This window comes from Sander vitreus, chromosome 7 (genome assembly GCF_031162955.1).
Source record: "Sander vitreus isolate 19-12246 chromosome 7, sanVit1, whole genome shotgun sequence".
Classification (NCBI taxonomy): domain Eukaryota; kingdom Metazoa; phylum Chordata; class Actinopteri; order Perciformes; family Percidae; genus Sander; species Sander vitreus.
Genome location: NC_135861.1, coordinates 12,359,774 through 12,383,911, shown reverse-complemented (window position 1 = coordinate 12,383,911; position 24,138 = coordinate 12,359,774). Strand labels below are relative to the sequence as shown.

General features: G+C 39.7%; 2 protein-coding genes across 5 annotated transcripts in view; both read right to left on the bottom strand.

The window, feature by feature from the left end:
* Positions 1-13,939, bottom strand: part of acot7 (acyl-CoA thioesterase 7) — a 71,297-nt gene extending 57,358 nt beyond the window's left edge. For 2 of the 4 annotated variants that reach the window (XM_078254663.1, XM_078254665.1), the window contains exons 1-3: positions 5,743-5,930; positions 3,505-3,622; positions 997-1,153 (exon numbers count right to left, since the gene is read on the bottom strand). In XM_078254663.1, coding sequence (XP_078110789.1) covers positions 997-1,153; positions 3,505-3,622; positions 5,743-5,915 — 448 coding nt within the window. In that variant the 5' untranslated portion in view covers positions 5,916-5,930. Of the gene's footprint in view, positions 1-996; positions 1,154-3,504; positions 3,623-5,742; positions 5,931-13,609 lie in introns of those variants that run through there. The other 2 variants (XM_078254666.1, XM_078254667.1) reach the window with 2 other exon arrangements.
* Positions 13,940-14,946: 1,007 nt separating this feature from the next.
* LOC144520720 (transcription factor HES-2-like) lies at positions 14,947-15,923 on the bottom strand. The gene is made up of 4 exons (XM_078254668.1): positions 15,791-15,923; positions 15,592-15,687; positions 15,397-15,478; positions 14,947-15,284 (listed from the first exon to the last, which is right to left on the bottom strand). Exons 1-4 carry the CDS (start codon positions 15,878-15,880, stop codon positions 14,947-14,949), a joined length of 606 nt encoding a protein of 201 aa, XP_078110794.1. The 5' UTR covers positions 15,881-15,923.
* Positions 15,924-24,138: the final 8,215 nt, after the last annotated feature.

The following is a 24,138-nucleotide window of genomic DNA, read 5'->3' as shown; positions in this document are numbered from 1 at the left end:
TTATAGAATATTTTGCCCCAACAATAATAACTATGTTTCATTAGAATCTACTGCAGTATGAAACATATGTCAAATATACTAGCTGAAATTAAAACTGCAATACATCAATGTTTCTGTGACTATAAGTGACTGAACATTTCACATGTCTCACTCGCTTACAGTATTGATAAACTGACTGCATATCTATATACATGGTAGCAATTAATTTACTTCTTGAGTCTGTCAGACAATTATTAACGCAGTTAAATAAAAATGAATACACCTTTTAAATGTAATTATTACATTAGTTTACTGCTTATAATCGTGCTGTCTTCGTAAAATCTTAGAGGGTGAAAGATTTGAACTTTTAGAAGTTATTCAAATGATCTGAGCTGCAGAAATCTGCTCTTATATTGAATTATATGGCCTTAAATATATGTGAGACCAAGTGTGGAGCAGGTCAAGTTAAACATAATACAGTCTATGGTCAAACCTCAGATACAGTATACTTATTGACATGGAGGAGATTTCTACAGGACACAGAGGCTGGGTTTGGACTGAACCACATGTGCATTTTAAACTGCATCTTTTGAAGACACAGCAACAGGGTTTAAGAGACCACGTGATTTTGCTCCAGACATATTTAAACATGTTAAATCTTAAACTGCAGCTAAGTTAATAACAACATGACAATAACAATAGCAACAGTCCCCATGTCTCCTGTTTTTGTTTTTGTTTTTGCAGTGGGTGTGGGTGAGTGAGAATGAGGCTAAAGGTGAATGCTGCTGTGTAGGTAAGGCGGCAGGTTCACACAAAATCATCATCATATTCTAACCAGAGGTGTAGCAGCATTATGAATATTACTTCTATGAATAAAGGCCGAATTTTAATAATTTAGCAGAGCATGAAATTTCAGTTCATTACCCATTTAAACATATTATCAGTTAACAGTTAAAGAAATGTCTGAACTTTACTATGTGGTATGTGCCTGTTGTAAAAGTATTAAATGCTAGTCACCTGTGAGGAGGTTCTCAGCAATGACTTTGACCTGCACCTCCAGTGAGTGCTTAGAGGTGTAAGTGATCTCAGCGGTTACATGGGCAACCTCGCCAATGAACATGGGGAACAGGAACTCTGTCTTCTCCACACGAACCAGAGCTGCCAAACAACGGTCCTAGAGTGGAGAAACAAAGCAAACCTACAACTTTTACAAATATCATACATACTTTCACAACAGTAAAGGTCCAATATGTAATATATTTACTGTAATAAATCCAAAAATGACCCCAATGCGTCATCAGATATTAAGGAAACATGCTAAGTTGAAATACTATCTTTTCTGACAACAATGCTAATACCAGTATTTTCTCCTTTTGAAATTTCTGTTCCGTGACGGAATATCTGTTTGGTTTTGGCCTGTGTGTTGTTCGACAGCCAGGCCAGGTTGCCAGATATACCTGTAAAAACGTAAACCAGCGAGCTACAGCTGTAACGTTAGTACAGTCATGAAACAAACATTCTAAAACTGGAACAGGATAGGAATGGGATCAACGGAGATATATTCTAACCGACCAAAAAAAAAACTGGTAGCTATGTTTCTAACAGTTGCGTGACCAGAGACGTAACAAACCCCAGGTAAATATTGGAGATGTATTTGAAAGATAGCTTATATAGCTAGAGTACCCGAGTTGGTTACTCGCAAAAACAAATTGAGACACAGCCAGTAAAGTGATCCAACTGGTCCTGGCTAATGGGTGCCATGTCATTTCTCCGACGCTCCACTGTTCCGACCTCTCAATAACCTGAAAAATTTCCTTTGGTCCTACAGCCCACTAGTCCCAACCCCATTTGTACAGGTCCTATCCCCTGACCAATCGAATCGGCTATCCTAACCTTAACCACTCGATCGACTCCAATCGAGCTGCTTCGTAGGGCGGGTCTTGGCGTGGCCATAGTGGGATTCGTAATTTCGCCACCAGCGGGACGTCGGACTAGTGGGCTGTAGGACCAAAGGGAATTTTTCGGGGAATTGAGAGGTCGGAACAATGGAGCGTCGGAGAAATGGGTAGTCCCCGGCTAACGCCGCCATGCTAACCCTGCTAACTACTAACGTTACCGGAGGACCAGGCTAACGGGCCACAGCTGTTTACAACGTGTAGCCCGTTCAGCAGCCGTAGCTGACACCTATAAGTTATTTTAAGCCAAGACAGGGAGGCTGTAAATCGGGAAGAGAGGACCGTGAGTTTGCAGTGTGTTTAGCGATTGTTGCCGTAATTCTAAGCCAATAAAGTGTGTTCAGTCGGGTGGAGAGGACGGCAAGGTTGTGTTAATTTTAGCGGTTCATACCGTAATTCTGAACATCTCATATGATGGTATTAGTGTGAGGGAGGCTGTCAAGAAATCTGTGATTTTTCTGTTTACATTTGTGCTGTCTTATTATCAGCTTCTCAGTCATCCAAAATGCACTGACCTGTATGTATGAAAGGTGCTAAACTGTACAAATAAAGTTTGATAGATTGATTGATTGTGATGGTACCACCGACTGGAAGCTTTTATCTTCATATAGTACCATGATATAACCACTAAACATAAAGTATAGAAATGGAATTAGATATAAAAACACTAGAGATAATTTTGCATTTATAAATGCTGTACAGTATAGTGTAAAATAATGGAGTTAGCTTAAAAGCTAAAAGCTATTTCTGAATTTAATTTAACTTTGTTTTAGATGATTTCAAGAATATATCACCTGTTTTTATTCACTTATACAATAAAATGTAAATGCCTGTTGTGTCCATAAATGTGTTTTACTTAATATTTTATCTGAAGAGCAGAATATGATCACATTGCTGTAGTAGGTCAGATAACAATCGAAATGACGCAAGTCAAAGCCAGTTAAAGTTCAACAGGTGAAAAGTAAAACAAAGACAGTGAGGAGAAAACAAATATGGGTGAGGCAATACTGAGTAAAAACAATATGAATGCAGGTTGAAAATAGGAGAATTAAATGTATTTATATACTGAGATTTAAATGTGATATACGGTTACTAAACAAGGTGAACTATGTGGAATGTTGTAATTTGGACAGTGAACTACTGGACAAACTGTGTTAATAAACATTTTATGTTCTCTTAAGCAGTGGTTAAGCGAATGGAAGGACACTTATGATGGCGTCGAGGATTCCCCCGGGAGCAAGTGCTGACGGGAAGTGAATGAGGGCATGTTGACCCACTAAGAACCGCAGCCGCGGTTTTGGGCCCATGAAGGCTTCATGGGGCCACTGAGCAACTCTCAGGACCCTCGCCCTATGTAGATATGAAGCTAACAAAAACACAACAATTCTTAGCTTCAGGTGATTATAGACTAATGAAAACATAATTATGAACATTTTATTCAGTTTTTGCCAATAGATCCCTCTACATCCTACAAACTGCTCCTTTAAGGAGAGAAGTCCTGCTATCTTTATTTACCCACAGTACAATAAAACAGATTAGGTTATGTTCTGATACAGTTGCTCTCTCTTACCCCGTTCTGTGTGTTGCAGTGTCGCGTGCCAATGATGCATCCAGCTTCCTCGATCATCTTGAGGATCATGCCGCCATGGACATTGCCCACAATGTTGGCATCGTCTGGCCGCATGAGCCTGCAGTCAAGAGAAGAATAGTTAGCGTGACTGTGGATCTGATGGTAGGATTACAACATGTGGTTTTTGGCATCCTGTTTGTAAATACTATCAATCAATAAATGTGAAAACTGACCAGCCGTGCAAACTGATAATTTCACCTTTGACCTATTTTTATTTTTTTTATTTTAAAAAGAACGTAGGATTGAAGGGACACTAGCAGCTAACAAAACCCCTCATATTCACAAACATGCATTAAATTGAAATCGGACACAAGTGTTAGCTTTGTAAGACCTTGGAGTAGCTGTAATATAAGTGGCGTTACAAAATTCAAACTGTAAATATACTCTAGTTATGCCGGCAGCTGGCAGCCGGCCAACTCCGCCCGAGCCCCGGTAGTCCAGTAACCCAGAAACGGTGACTTTGCCCTGGATATGGAGCCCAGTCCGACACGTCTTACCAAATTTGCAATTAGTCACCAATTTTCGTAAAACGGCCCATATTTGAGCTTTATATAGTTGATTTTTCGCGTAAAAAAGTCTCAGAAGTGAATTTTATAACGAAATAGCAGACAAACAATGTATAACGTTGCAGTGTCTGTAATATAAGACCTGCTGTCTCGTCTCCAATGCATGTGTATGTGGATCGCTCACCAATCTGCGCGCAGCTCATCTATTCATGAGCATACCATATTTGGAAAAAAAGCTCTTTTCCAAATAGAGCCATATTCACAGGGTAGGGAAGGGCCCACAGAATAGCACTTGGGCAAGTTTCAGCCCAACCAATTAGTTACATACCCTATTAGGAGACCTAAAAGAACAGTGTGAAATACCCTATATAATCATTCTATCACCCCTTTAACAAAATGTGCCTAGGCGGTGTGTTTTCAGTTTAAGTCACTGAGCATCTACTAACTGCATTTCAGTGACCTGACATATTTAGTACCGGTATTTATTCAGTTAAATCAGGCTGGTATTTACTTGAAGCTGGATTAATGTATGACAGATTATTTGTTGATACTTTATCTAAAAGAGAAGGAAATAATCAGACATGTGTGTTGACAGAAGGATAGGAGAACAATCTAGGAACATAGCTGCTGTGATGTGCTTCTAGGTAGAGTTAAAAGGACTTCTATTGAGCAAAACATGTCTACATGTTTTGACTCCAGCCTTTTCTCTCCATGTCTATCTGATGACTACATACAGTAACTGACAGTGCAGCATTCCGTCATGTAGATCAGCTGTTTCCAATTCTTTCGTGTGGGTTGAAATAGTCTTACCAGTTATGATCTAATCTGCTTACATACCCCGAGGTCACCAACACACCAGGTATGCACCGTTGCACTGAGATCTGACTAATCATGGGAATCAAAAAGTAAAGTTTTACAGGACTGTGTGCGCAATACACAGCAAGAAGATCCCTATCTTGAAGGTGATTGTTCTTACTAATAGAGTTGGTTGTGCAATAGTCTTCTTTAATGTTTTGTTTATAGTTACAACAACTTTAACTACTGATGCCATTTTGAAAATAAGTATTGTTCCTTGTTTTTATGAATGACATAGACTTCCTCTATGTCAGAGGAAATGGGTGGGGAATTTTACAACTGCAACATTTGCATTTTACTGGCGTCAAGACCCGAGCAGCAGCACTACTTGACATTGTAGTATTACACATAATGGCCAGGAAATAAATTAATATCTACTACTTCGCAACTGTGATAGAATCTTCTGTTGAGAAACGTAGACATAGCAGGGAGGTGCTGATTTACCTTTCTGTTTATCATATCTATGATGTCATATGAGGCTGTAGTATATATTGAAATGATATTCTCATATCATCATATTAAAATGTATTTACATATATGAAGCAAAAAATGTTATAAACAGTTTATACTATTGCAATCTTATCAACAGCAGCACAAGCTGAAACCTTAAAACTGACCAGAGTTCAGTCAACACTTCTCTCATAGTCTGAACAATTAACAAGCTTAACAAAGGTAGTATTTAGTATTAGTAGTTTCTTAATATTCCTGTGATGGCTTCAAAAACAGCTAATTTGTGTGTGTGTGTGTGTGTGTGTGTGTGTGTGTGTGTGTGTGTGTGTGTGTGTGTGTGTGTGTGTGTGTGTCAGAGATGAACTACCTGCTGAGCTGATATTCAGAGCCCTGCTGAGCTCCTGCCTCCCCACCTTCCCTGACATCTCTGCTGACCGGCTGACTGTGACTGGCCTGGCATTTCTCCACTTCATCGGCTGCCTTGCTGCTCCAAGGCCGAAAGCAACGCATCTTTGCACTCTGACTGACTCCTTGGTCCATTTCCCTTTTGTATAATCTCTACATTCACATTTTGACTCCCACTTAGGCGTCACAACTGGTCAAACTGGATCTCAACACAACCACTGACGCACACATTGGCAACAGTTGAACAATAGAATGTCATCATCCCACCTAGGTTTGCGTAGAACAGCTGACAGCAGGGGCGTAGCACAAAATTCTGGGCCCTGGGCCCCTCCACGCATCCGCAGCTATTTATTCTAGCATCTTTTTGGGCCCTCCTCACATGAGGGCCCTGGGCACTCAGTCCCCTTTTCCCACCCAGTCCGACGCCCCTGGCTGACAGGCAGAGTAAGAAAAGGTTTAGTGACATATCTGGCAAGAGTCCCAGGCACAGTTTAAAAAAGTGTTGTTTTTTTGTTGGAATGTACTTTTTTTCAATAACTGTGTGCCTAATTGCTTCAGTCATTAAAACATGTCTAATAGGGGTGGTACGGTTCATGAAAAAACATCCGAACCGCATGTCTCGGTTCGGAGCGTGTGTGCGTCGCACGGTTCGTCAGTACACTGTTAATGTGCACTAACCACTTACTGTCGTAGTGCCCACTTTCGACACCTACAGTCATATGAAAAACTTAGGACACCCATGCTAAAGTTGACTAAAAAGAGGAATAAAAAAATCATCTTTTGGAAATTGATCTTAATGCCTTAATTTAAAAAAATGAGGAAAAATCCAACCATTAAGGACACCGATTTTGTTTGTGAATGAATAATGTATCGTAAATAAATAAATGTTCTTTCTTAAAATACAGGGGGCATAAGTAAGTACACTCCTATGTTAAATTCCCATAGAGGCAGGCAGATTTTTATTTTTAAAGGCCAGTTATTTCATGGATCCAGGATACTATGCATCTTGATAAAGTTCCCTTGGCCTTTGGAATTAAAATAGCCCCACATCATCACATACCCTTCACCATACCTAGAGATTGGCATGGTTTTATGTCGGTTAGCCTAATAGCTGGTTTGATTTGCATTGAGAGATGATTTTATGGAAAGTACCCCAAGTTCAGTCTGTTTTTTTGATCGACAAAGGTCAGTTTAAAAGATTTTCATCAGATTTTGAGAGGCGAAGAGCCAACTGCTCCTCAGGTGGAGTGTGGAGTGCTGCAGGTCATGTCACATGCAGAAATGGTAACTGGGAGAGATAAGGAAGGCTGCCCGGAGTTGGAGGATGCGCCAGCGTCGTATATAGTCTGGTGTGTGGGAACATTTTGGATTTCATGTTACCTATGATGACAGCGGAAATAAAACAATAGCTAGAACTGCCAATGTGTGCATGTATTGTGCAACATGCATTCAATATGCTAATTTTAGCTATATATCATATGATGAAGTATATTTCTGGAGTGTTAAAGATTAAAAGAAAAAATAACAAGAACAGAACCGAAAACCGCGACCCTAAAACCGTTATACGAACAGAACCGTGGATTTTGTGAACCGTACCACCCCTAATGTCTACATGATATTTTCTTCAACAATAGCTAAGAAATCCAGAATTAGAACAGTAACATTCAAGATCAAGATCACAAGACCTGTCTTTCAAATCTAGGTATAGGTTTTAGAAATATCCAGGAAAAACAAACAAGCTAACAGGGGCAAAGGCTATGCCACACCTAAAGCCACTGATAATGATTTTAAAGAAGGGGAACAGAAAGAATAAAACTGTTGCAATGGTGTTTCCAGAATTGATTAAGGTGAAAGTCTATGCCAGGATTGAAAGCGTAAACATTTTAAAGTCTCTCTGCCCTTTAATCCTTTTCACATATACATTCCCTTCCAAAATAATGGATCAATTCGATTACATACAGTGTGTAATAGCGCAGCAATAGCCCTTTACAACGTCCATGTTAATCTCACAGGAGCACTATGTCAACAATTCCTCACACTATATGTCATGTTTTGTAATGCACCGACAACCTAAAGTAATTTATCACTGAGGTATGAGGCCTTGTCTCGGTGGTTAAAAGAACCCAGTAATGTATATTTATATGAATATCACATATCTAGAATATACAGATTTTATATACAAGTCATGGTGTGCAGACTTTTCAGTTGCCAATACGTATCAGTTTTTAAAGTTGTAACACCCACACACCACACCTAAATTATGTCTGCGTTTTATTTATTTATTTATTCATGGCTTAGAAATATGTCAGACAAGGCATACTACTGCCATTAACAACTACATAGATATAATCACTATCTTCTCACTGCTTGCTGAAGCAAACACAAAACACCTACCGCTTACCTGTGGTGAGTAGAATAGAGGCAAAAACTGTGAATTAGCTTCAGAAAAGCATATCTTGGCATCATTTCTGTCCTGAGGCAAAGCACAAAGAAGTGACTGGGGTGAAGGGGATTTCATATCACACGTTTGAGCCAGACAATCTTACATTACCAGGTAAGACAGGTATTCATCAAACACTCACAACCATACAAATTTAAAGCAAAAACCACAATCCTGTGCATGTTTGCACAGACAGATACACACCAGTTGATTATCTGTTACTTAAACCAAAGGTTGAATTTTCAAAAGACATTAGTATTAACAAAAGCAGCCTGAGGAAAATTTCCATTATAGACATTTAGCTGAGCAAGCAATAGCAGTGTAAACTTAAACCTGAACTACCACATTAATAAGAAAGCAATAGTGGCCTAGTGCCAGGGTCACAGACGACAATATTCCTGTAATCCAAGGTGAGCAGAAAAGAGTTAAGCAGTCTGAGTTTTTTTTAGAGTAACTATAGTGAACAACGAATAAAGCAGGTTACAGTCAAGAACCTTTTAGTTGAGTTAAGGTTAATTCAAAGACAAGGCTAGGTCCAATTGTTTCCAAATCTACTGTAAAACTAACAAGGATGGGATTTCTCAGGGCTCAGCGATAATAAATCCTGTCTATTTACAGTGCAATGGGTCTGTACTCTTCATCACAAGCGATGAAAACAGAAATTTTGTATGATCCTGAAAACATAGGACAAAAATGCATCTCTGAAATTTTTCTGGATTGGAAAAAAGGAAAGTGAACAGGATGTAATAAAAAAAAGTCAGAGATGGTGGACTTGAGAGACAACATTCAAGTTTGCAGCCCAGGAAGAGGTGAAATAATTACATGAAAAGAGGGCAAATTACATTTGACTCTGATGCAAGATTCCTCTTAAAAAGAGAAGACAAGAAGTGAGTTGTTTTTTCGGGAGAGGTCGAGGCATTGTATCACTGGGACTTCTAGTGAAGAAGAGTCTAAACAGAACCAATATACGTGGAAAGTCTGTGTATCCCAGGCAGGCTTAAGTGGTAGGAAGTTAGAATTTGAGGTCAGTAGCTAAAGGCAGCCAAAAGAAAGAGTGTGGTAGGGGAGAGAGATAGAGAGGCTACAAATAAAGCAGGCTGCAGTATTTTTGGAAATATTGCAGGTGCATTAGGAATGTTTTTGGAGGAAGTCCAGAAAGTGGATCACCGGCAATATGCTCAGCAAAGTCCCAGGTAAGAAACGTTTTAATTTTGACTCAGGAATGCAGAGTGCCGAAAAAGGGCAAATGCACACTGGATATAACAACAAAGTAACATCTCATAAAATAATCCTAGGACACCTTGACCATCAAACAGCTGTAGTTAATGTCCAGTGAAACAGTTCCTGTTTTTGCTCTAGAGATGACTTCTCCATCTGCTGGCATCATGCTGCATCATCACACAAATATGAAACTAAACACTAAACAAACTGTTGCGACAATGTCGCACATCAGTCATTTCAAGGCCTGAACAGGTAAATCACAAAGTCAACTAAGCCAGAATCAACTGATCAGCCTCATATTCCAACTCTTTACAACACAATAAAGCAGCTTCTCTCATTGTGAATTACATACAGTGTGTTCTGCAGGCTGTAAGTAACTGCCTTCAGGTAAAAACTGACCAAAATACTGTTTTGCTTTTAAGGTATGTTTACACAACAGACACCTTTGTCAAACTCTTATCAGTAACATGGATATTATGACAGGTGGATATTTCCATTGTTCATTATATTTGGGTTGAACAGTCTATGTTCTGAAAAATTGTATCGCTTAATTGCAATAAAGCTTTAAAACCTAAGAAACTCCATGACACGTTTGTGGGAATTTCTTAAAGCTACATTGTGTAAGAATGTCTCCCATCTAGCGGTGAAATTGTATATGACAACCAACTGAATATTACTTTCTAGCCCCTCCCATTCCGATCGCGTCCTACGGTGGCCGAACCCAAAATTAGCTCTTAGTTTCTCCATCGTTTACACGCAGCTGTTCTAGCCACTCCAATATTAACTTTGGTCTTGTTGCTTTGCCTGTCGCATTGTCGTTTTAATTCTCTTTTTCGCTTCCCTGGGGAGTAATCTCACCCCTGGCATTCGTCACGGTGCGGGGTGCCACTGAGTGTAAAAGGGCGAAATGCGGAGGCATTTCCCTCTTTGACTAATGTATTTTAAAGATGGAGGCGCAACGTGCCAACCGTCTTTCGAGCGACTCGCTCGTATGTATTCTGAATGATTCTAAATGGCAGATTCTACACTTACGAGAATGTTTTGATTAGTTGGTGGAAGTAATTACACATGTATGAGCACATATTTGTGAAAGAACAAAGGGATTTTTGCTAAGAATCAATTCAAAAAATCACACAATGTAGGTTTAAAGTGCTCATATTATACTCATTTTCAGGTTCATAATTTTATTTAGAGGTTATATCAGAATAGGTTTACATGGTTTAATTTTCAAAAAACACCATATTTTTGTTGTACTGCATATTGCTGCATCTCCTCTTTTCACCCTGTGTGTTGAGCTCTCTGTTTTAGCTACAGAGTGAGACATCTCACTTCTGTTCCATCATTGTTGGGAGTCGTACATGCGCAGTAGCTAGGTAAGGACTGCTAGCTAATCAGAAGCAGAAGGCGTGCCATGCTAGCAGCTAGGCGAGCATTATAACGTGTGTTACAAAGTGACGCACGTTCGTCACGGAAGTAAAGGCTGGACTACAATAGAGCTGTTTGGAGCAGTTTGTGAACAGTGTTTTCTCTGGAAGATGGTAAGTCCCTTTGGGTGGACTTTTCTTTTTTTCACTTTGTAAACCTATAACGTGCACAAAAATATATATATAACACAATAAAGGAAAAGGAAAAAGCCAAAAAGCATAATATGAGCACTTTAAGGGGTAATTGAAGGGACTATGTGATTTTACTACCATTGACTGCTTGTAACAAAGGAAAAAATCCTGCACTCTGCTCTTGCTATAGCATCACCGTTTATTTACAGAAAAATAAAGTTTCGGTCCCTCCAGACCTTCATCAAGAGTTTAAACGACAAACACGACCGGGCTTAACTACATTTCGCCCCTTCCATCCTGTGTCCCCAGGTGTGGGACAATAGACAATCACTCTTCAATAGGAGTATCTCTCAATCAACACACGTGTCACTTGTGCAACATTTCACATTCATACAGGCAATCAGTATCTTAATTCAATTATAATATTACATACAACAATTTCATATCCATTTCAGAATTTTACAGTGACTCCAAATTGTTTTAACGTGTTTCCACTTAAACTCTAAAAATACTTGGATTCATGTTTCCATGTGCGCTAATACATACAGTATATCCATTCCGTAATCAGGAAATTTGGTGGAAGAACCCTATGATATGGCCCCGGTAAAATCAAGGAATGAACCGTTAGAAAAGAATTCCTCACAGAAAAAGAAACATTCACTCATGTTAAGCACAACTTATATCCCAAACAGCTATGTGTTGGGTTCCATTATAAAAAAAAACATTGGCATATATTGTCATCAGATCCTACAATATCTGAGGATCTAAGAGAACCACCCTTGATAGTGTTGTAAATGAAGTTGCAGCACTGCATTGCCGATGTGTGGAAAAGGAACTTCGTTGACACTGTTCTTGATTATGAAAGGTTTATTACATCAAGGATTTCAGCATCATGACGGATCCTGCAGAACCCGGAGAGTACAAAGCCAATATGCAGTCTGTCTTGCTGCAGCAAGGACATGGCTTATAAGGGGTACGTTTAGGTAACATGTTAGATAAAGTAAATAGATGTGAGTTGGCAAGTAAAGGTCTGAGTCCCTTTGAGGTCAGAGTCTTTTTGGGGGGCTCCAACACTACACATAAAATCATTGATCCCACTCAGCCCCCAATCACAGAATCACATAAAACATCCTCTTCAACACATCACTCCACTGAGAGGAAAATTATTAAACTTACTTCACTAACACAGTGCTTATTATGTCTCAGCACATTTGAGCTGTATACAAACTTTAACCTTATAGGCTCTTCAGATACTACAATAGTTCATCGTAGAGGACGTGATCTCAGAGATAGCCTTGTACATGCAGATATTAAAATGGAGAAAAAAGAACCTATTCTGGGTGGATGCTATAAATGCAGAGGATGTGCCCAATATAACAACATAGTCAAATACAGCCACTTCACCCATCCACATACTGGAAAAGCACCTGAATAAAGATATTATCACATGTAATACCATGTAATTTACATGAATTTTTGGATGTGCGAGTTGTTTCTTCAAAAACATTCACTACCATTGAGTGCAAAATACGATGACAGACTCAAGAGTACAATCTACTTTTAAGATCTCTGCTGAAGTCAGCCTTTACTATAACCAAATCACTACATGAAGTGAGTCAGTGAGTTGTGTCTTATCATACGTGTCTTAAATCTCAGGTTGAAAATGTCCTCTTTCTTTTCGAACATGCACCAAAGCAGCGAGTGTGTCAAAATGTGCTGCTAGTAGCTACATGAACCAAGCTTTCAATGAGGAACTGGGCATATATACTGTATATTAATGACTTCTCACAGAAAAAAAAAATGTTGCTGCTGTTTTGGAAGAATTTAAAGCTATGGGGCAAACTGTGTGTGTCATAACAACACTACAACCTTTATTGTAGAGTGGTTTTCACCTGAATTGACAGGGATTATTTCTGAAGCAGCTGAGTACATACAGAGCTGTTGTACTGTGACCTATGACTGTGACAGAGCTATATGGCCCCACCTACGGGCAGGCACAAGTACAACATACTCTGCATGCTGCTGGGAATTAAACCGATTCATCGCAAAGGTATTTCAATAGTTAGTCATTACCACTGTATCACACACAGCTGCTTTTAGTGTTCTTCGTCTGCTTATTATCTTATTAAATAATCAAGGATCAACTACACGCGATTTAACCACACACTCCAGACACAAACTATTTAGCCTACAATAGCAAAATGATTCAAGTCTACACGGTATGAAATTAAACTTTTATTGGAGCTTCGGTAAAACGATGGCGACCTTATGTGTCCTTGGTAGTTTTAGAGCTTGTTCTACCGGTGCTAACCGCGCTAAGGTCATCACATAGGCCTACGAAATAAATGGTCTTCACTTCTGCCGAGGACGCAGGCTAAATAACCTGAAAACACAACGTTTGATTTATCATAGTCCAGACAAGATTGAACATTGTCGACCACCCGGCAGAGCACAGCACGTCACTGTGTTTACCAGGACACGAAGCGGATTATCATCCTGTAAGAAATGACACCGGTAGCCGCGCTGTTCTCGTCCTTTGTCGGTCAGCAGCACGTTATTAGCATGTGAAGGTTGCGAGCACATGTGTTAAAGTGTCGTATCAAACGTCATACCTGCATATTTGGAGGGGGGATGCTGCCTCGGGCGCCTGCGGTACCGACATGCTGCTGCTGCTGCTGCTGTTGCTGTTGATGATGATGAAGATGATGGAGGAGGAGGTCCCGCGTGTGTTGGTCTCGTGTTGCAGCGCGATTCCTGTGTGGTGTGAAAGGAAACCAGACTCCCCTGGTGTCCGTCAGCTGCTCTGTCTGGTCTCTTTGAGAAAAGGCTCATCTGTAAAGTACTATGCAAAGAGTTTGTTTTGTACAATGTAGCTCTTTTGTGGATTTAGAGATGACGTAAACCAAACGATAGCCGTTTAGCTTCTATGCAGCCGGTGTCTTTCAAAGAGCTAAATGGGAAAGACAAGATTGCACAACGGAAATCGAAACCATAACCATGTCAATACCCATAGCCGCCGGAGGAGGGCGGCAGAGACCGCATTGACTCGAAGCTCAACAACGCAGAGGGAGTATTCAAGTTGCATGTTGCATTAAACAGATTGGTATAAGGAAACATTACATCATGTTTGAGTCTGGAGACGCTTTAGTTTTTATGATCCTATTGTTGGAAGGAGGCAGCCTCGAAAACATTTTTTTCTGCTGCCTTTCAATGTTTTTGCTTTTTTGTCCCTGTAATTGTAATGCAAGTCATAATTCAGTTTATCATTTTGTGTGAAGTGTTCCAACCATAGGCCTGTTAAATAACGTTTTCTTTCCATTTTCCATAGTATGGCCATCATATAATCTTTCGTGGCTGTGCGTTAAAGATTCGTAATCACGCATGGGTAAAGACTAATAGTCTGGAAAATTCTGACAAAAGGATCATAAAGTAACACAACACTTTACCACGACATCGTAGTTTTATTTGTGGTTATATAACATATATACTACATTTGCTGTAAATGGCAAAATAAAACATCCCAACAGAGATACTTACAACGACACATTATATGTCTACAGAGTTCATCTGCACAGACTCAGGACTCTGAAGTCTATGGTGCAAATTTATACAGACTGACCCTTTGGGTCTTACAGGGCTGTTTCAATGGCCCTTAATCACTTAGTCCGCAAAGAGGACTAAATATTTAACGTATACATACATGCAGATTTAAAAAAAAATACGACTGTCTAAACTTGTCAACTCATACAGGACAACAGACTCGTGCGCAAAACGTAAGTATATAATACTCAACCAATTCGATTTAACGATGAATTCTGGCTTTTCATCAACGGAAGCGAGGCGGTGAATCACTTTGTATATGTACAAATGATGCTATCTCAACATGCTGCCTACATATAAAATACTTTACAGTCTTTTCGCAGGTTTTTGGAGGAGCAGGCCGCTTTAACTACCAAGGTCTCCACATGGCAGCGCTGACAGCCTGCGGGCTGGACTGCGCTTGGCTGGGAGCCACTGCGCCGCCGCTGCTGCGGGACTGGCTCTCCAGTCTGGAGCTGAAGCTGGATTTGAGGCTCAGGAGTCTCTGTTGGATCTGAGGGAGAGTCCTGGAGCTCTGAGCGCAGCAGTTCAGGCAGGTTGGGGTGATGGTGACGGTAGCGGACGTGGACTGCTGGACGAATTCGTTCACCCGCTGACAAGCGTCTTGGTCCAGGCTCGTTTTGGGAAGCAGAGTGGAGACGCGCTGGAGGCAGGCTTTGTAGCCTTCCTTGTAACTGCCTGCGGAATCTGAAAAGACAATGGCATGTTAGTTTCGCATTTCAAAAATGACGAGACTGCATTTCATATATATATTTATAAATAAAAGTGAAGCAGTAAATCAAGCAGAAGCATAACTTACTTTTCGTGGGGGGAATGTCGCTGAGGAACCTCACAGTCATTTCCAGGATGTCGGCTTTCTCAAGCTTGGAGTAGCGAGTCTTCTGGAGAAAAAAATAAAAAGCAAATGTTAAACATATGAGCCTAAACGTTGCTTCGAATTAAGTATATCTGAAAAGTGTTTTCTGTATGTATTTAAATGGATATAATAACTCACATCTCTGCCTGTGAGGGGAAGGATGAGGTTTTTCAAATGGTTCAGGCTGTCGTTGATACGGGCGCGCCTTCTTTTTTCCATCAAAGGTTTCATTGTCTGGAAAGAACACATCATATTTAGCATTCATTCATTACATTAAGTGCAAATCATCAGAGAAAATGTTTCAGATAATGAAGCAGAATTCAGTGACTTCGCTTACCTTTCGGAGCTCAAGAGCCTCTTTTTTTTTGGCCACAGTTACCCTTGGAGGAAAAGACTGGATAGCTTCACAAGTCATGTTTGGAGACATTTTCAGTTTCGCCTTTGTGCCAGAGCAGTGTCCAAAACAGAAGTCGGTGAAGATGTGTCTCTAACGGCCAAGGGCTGCGGTATATATGCAGGTCCATGGCGTCGGTTAACGTGCGTCACGGGTACGCCCCCAAGCCAACACGAAACGATTTGGACTATCCACGTATTCAATGAAAACAACACAAAACTATTAAATTTAGTAAGATAACCATCTGTTTTCCACTCTAATCCATGCGTAACAACTGCAGTGCGTGTCTGCGTTGTGATCCATAGGCCAAATAAAACAAAATCTGCGTCAACAAGCTGAAGAAATGTGTGCGTAAAGATGCTTGATGTTTGGACGCACCGAATGATCATTCATCAAATATCAATTCAACAAACTCTACAATTTATATCATATTATATAGTACACAATACGGTTCATTATTTCACATGTAGTAGATGGAATAGGTTATTCGTAAAATACAAAATATATAGGCCATATACTTACTGATGCGTAATTACGCACTGCTCATATGTGGCTGGGAACCAAACATAGGCTATATGGCATTCATTTATTTTGAGATCTAACAATGGAACATAACAGATTTCATTGAATATATATATATATTTTCACCACATCAACAATTTCTAAGTTTGCATTATTGAGATTTGTTTGCCTGCTGAATTTAATTTTGCTATTCCAAGCTGAGGTTTTACTGTATTTTATTGTGTGCAATTTGCCCAAGTTTGATTACATATCCTTTACATTACATATCCTTTTAAAATAAATATGCAGACTTAGAACAACAGGGTGCAATACATACATTGCTGGCATAGGGGTCAGGCTTGCGTGTATGAAAACGTGTCCACAGAGATACAGACTCTTACTACAATCTCATACCCAAGCCACGCTACTTTCAAATAACATCTGCTCTAAGATTTTGACAACAATAGTTTTGCATATAACGTTTTATGCTGTTTCTGCCCGGGGGAGGGGGTCTCTACCTGTAGGGTGTGTATCCCGATGCTACCAACGCCTCACGCAAGGCGGTGGGGGCTGAAAAACAGAGGGTGCGCATTGAGGGACTATATAGGCTACTATAATCACAATAGCCACCGCGAAATATAAAATAAACCGCTCACTGTTTTTAACTTAATAGGTGTTGTAAATATTTAGACTATTTCCTTGTGGACTGGTATTTATTACCAAAGACCATTGTGTCATGCGAGATATGAGTCAAACTTTGAATTACAGATTTTAAATAAAAACTGGAGAAACATTAAAACCGAATACCACTGCACTCAGGGGAACCACGCGCGCAGCACGCGCCACGGTGACCAGATGGCTGTCTGTTACCGACCCTTCAACCCCCCCCCCCCCACCCGAACCCTTCACCTCCATCAACCGACCCCACCCCCCATACACTCCTCCTGCACCACACCAGCATTCTGAACAGCCAATCTCCCTGTCCCACCATGAATCTGTCCATATCTCATCCATGCGCACCCCCCCCAACACACACACACACACACACACACACACACACACACACACACACACACACACACACACACACACACTGCATTGCATATACTCAAGAACTTTTTCTATGAATTTTACACGCATGACACATGATCTCCACGCAGTTTTGGCGTGGGTGCCCCATCTGCATGCTTCTTATGGGTCCATGTTGTTGTCTAACTGAAACAAAACCATTATCGCCCCCCTCTTTGGAAACTCTGTTGCAATTGTCTCCATCAGCTTGACTCCTGGATTTTTTAGCGTCCAAGCTATCATGAAATGCTTGTTTATCAATATTCTATGGTGATGAGGAAACATAAAGCTCAATCTGTTGGTGGCGGTAAAGATGCTGGTCTGGAAGAGCAGATTGCATGACTCTGTGGACAAGGAGGTTCTTCTTTAAAGAGTAGTACGTTAAATATAATAGTTCACACTGGAAAGCGCACATTGAAAACCATGAAGCTTTTATTCAAAAAAGGTGACAGCTTCCTAAAAACAGAAGCAGAATTACAAATACAAAATTGTAAAATATCTTAAAGCAATCATGCAAAGGCAAACAACTATGCAAAGCGATTTATATTTCACAGACTAGCGATACATATATATATACATATATATATATATATACATATATACATATATATATATATATATATATATATATATATATATTAGGTATTTGTCTTATTAACTTTAAATAGTTTCCCACCTGCAATTCTCATTCAGTTTAATGTTTACATTTTTATGGCGCAATGGGATATGAATGTTTACTACATGGAGTTGGGGCGATATAGCTTATATATTTTCGGAGTGTTTCCAAAACTTATAATAAGGTCTAAAATAAATAGTCTACACAGTCGTAAAGTGAAGGCCACCATCGTGTAGACATGGTTGTGCTGCTTCAACAAAGCCAAGCCCTGAAACTGAGAGGCACACTTGCTGCACGCGCCCCTCACCGCCCCGCTGGGATGGAGGGATGATGGGGGTTGGGGGGAGGTACACTTCTCCGTTTTGCTCTTACAGTTAGAGTCCTCCTTTGTCTTTTCAAGCAAATTTGGCGTCGGTAACCCATCTGTGCAGGCCGGATAACAGGAAGCCTTTGTCTGAAAATGTTCTGACAACTTCATGGGAATTAGAGTCACATGCGGGCTGTGGGATGGGGGTGAAACAGCGAGACGACGGGACTCCACCTGACTTTTTCTTCAGCGTGATGTGAGCAGAGAGAAAACAGTGCTTTTCCTGTGTCTCAAACAATGGAGAACCCCATATCGAGCTATAAACGAACTCCACATGTGACCATCAAGATGTGTTTCAAATACCAAAATGAAAGAGAATGTGTTGGAAAAAAAGTTTATTCTTTATTCTTGTCGATATGTAATAAAAGCAATCTCACCTCAGTCAGCCCACCGCTTGGGAGTAAAATAGGTCAAATTAGGAAAATATTCCAAATATAGCGAGATGAAACGTTAATGTGACCACGTGTTTTAGGTGATTCATATTTACAATGGTCTTCCCTTTATGTGACAGAGAAGTCAAAGTTATCACGTTTGTCTTAGTGCACAATCTTGATTGCATCTGAAGATTTTGTTCCTCCCTGATATTGTAAGTTTTTGTTCTGCTCTAAAAACAAAGAATAGAATTAGGCCTAAATTATTTTAGTGTTTATTTTTCATTACTTCATTACTTTGTTCTATCAAAATGAAAACGAAATGAAAATTTTGATTTACCACAAAACTGGAAATAAATTAGTCTGCTTCCCTCATCCATTGAACAAAGCCTCCAATCCTTTGTGTCAGAAGGGTTTCTTGTTAACAGCAACAAACTGTGGTTTTACTTGTGTCAGTCTGTAAGAGTGCAGAGCATCAGACTAGATGTCACTCATCCAATCTTTTAACAAATACGGTTTTAAATGGAGTAAAGGGAACATGATGCATGTTTAAAATGGATACATTGATTGAACATTGCAACATGGACATTTTTTAATCTATGTAAAAGAGAATTCATTTTCTCCAATATGCTGTAACTTAAGTTGGTCTTTGCTTCTTTCTACCAGTTAGACATGGTGGCGTCCCACCTTAAACCTGTTACCACTGATCAGAATCAAACAATATCATGTGATAACAAAACAGGCAAATAGTCATCCAAGTGCAACCCAGCCACTTTAGCATTGCACTTAAGGCTGTGGTGCGGAGTACATGGCCCAGGGAAAACACAAGACTTTCAATCAGGAAATGCATGTTGTGTCCCTGGAAGTACTCCTTAAGGGGACCGACGTTTTAATCCAAAGCACAATCTTTTTTCTAATCTTAACTAGTCGTTTTGGAACCTAAACTCAACTGTCGCCACCGCATGACGATCACCTTTTGTCGGCTAAACTTAGTGGCAACGGCCGCTAAAACGACCGGGACCTCGCAGTGCCCTGTACCTGGCTCACAGTAAAAAGAATGTCTGCTAAATTTAAAGGTGCAATATGTAATATACTGCATTGGTAACACTTAACAATAAGGTACACAAAAATGTAGGTAGTTACCGAGGAACAAATGAGGAATGTATGAGGCACGAATGGTTAGTTAATAAGTAGTTACTGACTGACTGTGATTCAAGCACTAATGATTAGTTACTGGTAAACAGATACATAGTTAATGAGTAGTTACTCATTAACTAATGCTTCACTAATGCTTCACTAATCATTTGTTAATAATTAACCACTCAGTATGATGTATAACTATCTCCAGGTAAGCACAATCATTCAGGAAGTTAATGCTTAACTAAGCATTAACTGTCATTGGTACTGAGTGGTTGGACTGCAACTATTTTAAACGCTAGCTGTCAGTATTACATATTGCACCTTTAACTGTATAGACTGCTTAACTGTCATGTGACTGGCCGTCACCTGACCGGCCAGGCGATCACTGTAGTTTCATAGGATATCATATGAATTGTTTAAACCCGAGGGGGTAAGCGAGCATCCTATGGGGAGATTCTGAGGCTAACAAGCCATCACCTTTCGCCAGTATTCTATTGACTCCCATTAATTTTGGCGTCACTTTGACAGTGAATAACTTTACATCTGAAGCGTTTAAAGACTCTATTTGTCCATTGTTTATTTCTAAAGAAACACGATAATGTATAAAAGGCTACATTACCTTGTAAAAATAGCCTAACGATTGTGTCATAACCACGCGACTTTCTGTCGCACAGTAGAGAAATTACCATATAGTCAGGAGGAGCTTGCAGGTAATCGGGGTGGGGGGGGCGTGGAGGCATACAGTCAAGGGAGAAGCCCATAGAGAGTCAATAAAAGTATCGGAACAAAATATTTCAGCGTTTTGATGGATTGGAAATACGGTATGTGGCAAGTGAATTCATATGAAGTAACATTTATCCACGAACAACTAGACTATTTTAAAGCTACATGGTGTAAGAATTTCTCCCATCTAGTGGTGAAATTGTATATGACAACCAACTGAATATTACTTTCTAGCCCCTCCCATTCCGAGCGCATTTGGTTGTATTATTCCAAGAAGTATGACTTCATCCGTGAGTGTTCCAGCGTAATAATAGTTTTACGTTATTTTGGTACCATTTCATTGATAACATCAGCTATCAGGTTCCCAAACATATGCAAGCTAATGTTAGTAAAGTATCAGTGCTATGTTATTCTGTATATTGTACGAGATTAATAGTGTAAGGCAATGTTTACAGCATAGGAGAGAAGCAACGGAGGTTTGTGTTTTTAATATATTTCTCTGAGCAGTATGAACAATGTCAATGAAACCGAAATTAGCTCTTAGTATCGCCATCATTTACACGCAGCTGTTCTAGCTGTAGCTAGTCTGTGTTACAACTGCATATGACGTGAGTTGTCTGCCAGGGAAATAACGACACATATGATTACATTTATGTTACAAGGTACACAATCCTTTTTCATCATTGACGCGAGGAAAAGTATCCTAGACTTCGTTCTAGCGTTATGCACAACCATGCTATAGTTAGGCAGAATTACCTTTTGAGAAGAAAGCAAGCAACTTCAGCGTCCCTTTTTAAAATCCTCGCTCCTTATGAGCTCTTTCCATCTTGGAAAAGCCACTCCAATATTAACTTTAGTATTGCTGCTTTGCCTATTGCGTTGTCGTTTTCATTCACTTTTTAACTTCCTTGACAACTACGTTACATGTCCTAGAGAATAGGCATGATACTCCATCTTCAACAGGCTTTCAAATGTGCCGGCAGTGAGTCGCAAGTAATCTTCTCCCCTTCCTTGGCATTCGTCACGGTGCCACTGAGTGTAAAAACACAAAATTCAGAGGTATGTCCCTCTTTGGCTAATGTATTTTAAAGATGGAGGCGCAACATGACTGCCGCCATTCGAATGACTCGCTCATATGTATTCTGAATGATTCTAAATGGCAGATTCTACGCGTACGAGAATACTTTGATTAGTTGGTGGAAGTAATTACACATGAATGAGCACATATTTGTGAAAGAACAAAGTTTTTTTTGTTAAGAATCAACTCAAAAAATTACACAATGGAGCTTTAAGAAAAGTATATGTTGTTAAATAATGAAGTAGGGGTAACGAGGTATACCTATATTCAGGGGGGATGTGGAAATTGTACAGCCAATGGAAAAAAACTATCTCAATCTCCGTCTCCGCAAGATTGGGAATGATTGAGATTTCTCTTGGCACAGCTACCAGAAGACTTACAAATTTCACAGGTTGCTCACGTCACATCTACATCGTCAAGCTAAGTTTGAGGCTGCGCAGTACGCTCAGCCATAGGGTTAGGGTTAATTGACTTCACTGGTCTCCGTCGAAGTCTATGGCGTCGCTGTGTCCATTTCTTTTACTGTCTATGTTTAAACCCCACACCTCTAGTTTGAAACCCAGGATTTCTCTAAAAAATCTTCAAGTCTCATGTCCAAGCAAAGACAACCCTGATGACATCAGGGTCATTTTTTCTAAATTTGGAAAACTTCCTCCTGAGCAGAGATGACATTATACAGCTGTTTTGTCAAATAAACTGAACTTGATGTGTAAAGTTTAGTTCACTCAATTTTACTGTATGTAAATAAACCATGTCGCTAGACAAGAACCTCAATATCGGACAATTTGAAAAACGTTTTCATATATACTATATAAGAAGAAGACTTTCACACCTTCACTTGCTACATAAAGGGCACACTGCTTGCTGCAGTGGCACCGAACATTGGTATTGGACGTAAATAAGGTGCAGATTTGTCATATATAAACGTAATTCGTCTGGCTAAACTACAGATACATTGTAGGATAGGAAGGGGAAAAAAAAGCTCTGTGTTTTTTGCATTTCTTTAAGGCGCTAAGCTCTGGATGCAACGATGGTGGTTTTGCAAAATAGTCTTGGGAAAGAACTTGTTTTGATTTAACATTTGCACCCCGCAAAATAAAACGCTACATAAAATATGTTCTCTGAATGGTAAATCTATACCATCATTTACAGAAAGAACTAAGCAGGCCTGCCTTATTGCATGATCCATATTTTTTTTAAACTTGCCATTTTCAGTGTGTAACTTGTTACTTGCATATAGAAAGAGAGAGAAAACACTTTTCTCTCTGTTCAGTATTGTGTCGATGAATTTTACAAACACACGCTCTGAGGTTCATTTTGTATGATAGGTTTGGATGGACCTAACTGGCTTCACACAGACTCACCCACTGATAAACAATGATCTGCATATTTTTGCAATTTTGTTGTTTCAAGTAAGGCTGGGAATTAAGCTGTTTACTCTCCAGGAACTTCTTTCTGTTCCTAAGGTGAGTACTGAGCAATGAAAAAGAGCCTTTGTGTCTGTTGGAGCATTCTTCAATCAGACATAGCTTTTAAATCCATTATCTTTGAATTGAAGGCAAGCCAATCCAGTCAGTGTTCATGAACTTTTTATGTGTTTGGAATATTATATTGTGATCATCAGTGTCACCTATTTTATAGGAACAAGGATCATTTACAACTTGAAATGTTCACATATTTTCCAAGTTATAAAACCTTACTCTCATGCTCATATGCAAATTGCAGCAGTCTGAAACAAATCAAATGTACAACATTCCCTCTTTGTGTTAGTATCCCTCCACTACAGCTCAGCCAACACAGTCGAGAAACACTGTCTGGAACCACGAAGGAGGCATTTCATATGTAAGAGACTGTAACTTTAGGGGATACCCACTGTTAAGACTGCTGAAGCCCATTAGCCTCGGCTCACACTTCAATTGAGGTTGCACAAAGAATAGATCTCTTATTGAGCAGTCGGTTGCTCCAGTACCACCACTCCAATATTTGTCCATAAACCTAACAAGAGAAGCTAAAACTCATCCAATATTTACCAACCTGAAAGGGATGTGGATTAAAGTCGCCAGGATGTTTAAGTTTGACCCTTTTTTGAATGTATGCTCTAGTAGCTGGTTGAATCCAAAATTACGCTTTAACAAATCCCCCATTTGGTGGAAGGATTGGATTGAGAGGTGCATTGTTACTCTGGGCGATCTTTATTACAACAATACTATGAAATCCTTTGATGACCTGGTACAACAATTTAGTAATCCCCAAGTCACAATTCTATAGAGACATGGTTTTGGGGATTTTTAAACCCAACATAATAATTTCCTAAAACAGCTGGGTTCCTAGAAGAGATATTAAGGTACTATAGTCAAGGATTCAAGGCTTCTGTGTATTACTCCATGTTGATTCAGACAGCAGGGGACGGGGCCATACTAGCTCTTA

Coding starts and splice junctions, on each gene's coding strand:
- LOC144520720 (XM_078254668.1), bottom strand. CDS start 15,880: ATGTCTCCAAACATGACTTGTGAAGCTATCCAGTCTTTTCCTCCAAGG. Junction 15,688..15,790: donor AGGCTCTTGAGCTCCGAAAG/GTAAGCGAAGTC, acceptor TGTTCTTTCCAG/ACAATGAAACCTTTGATGGA. Junction 15,285..15,396: donor CGACATTCCCCCCACGAAAA/GTAAGTTATGCT, acceptor TTGTCTTTTCAG/ATTCCGCAGGCAGTTACAAG.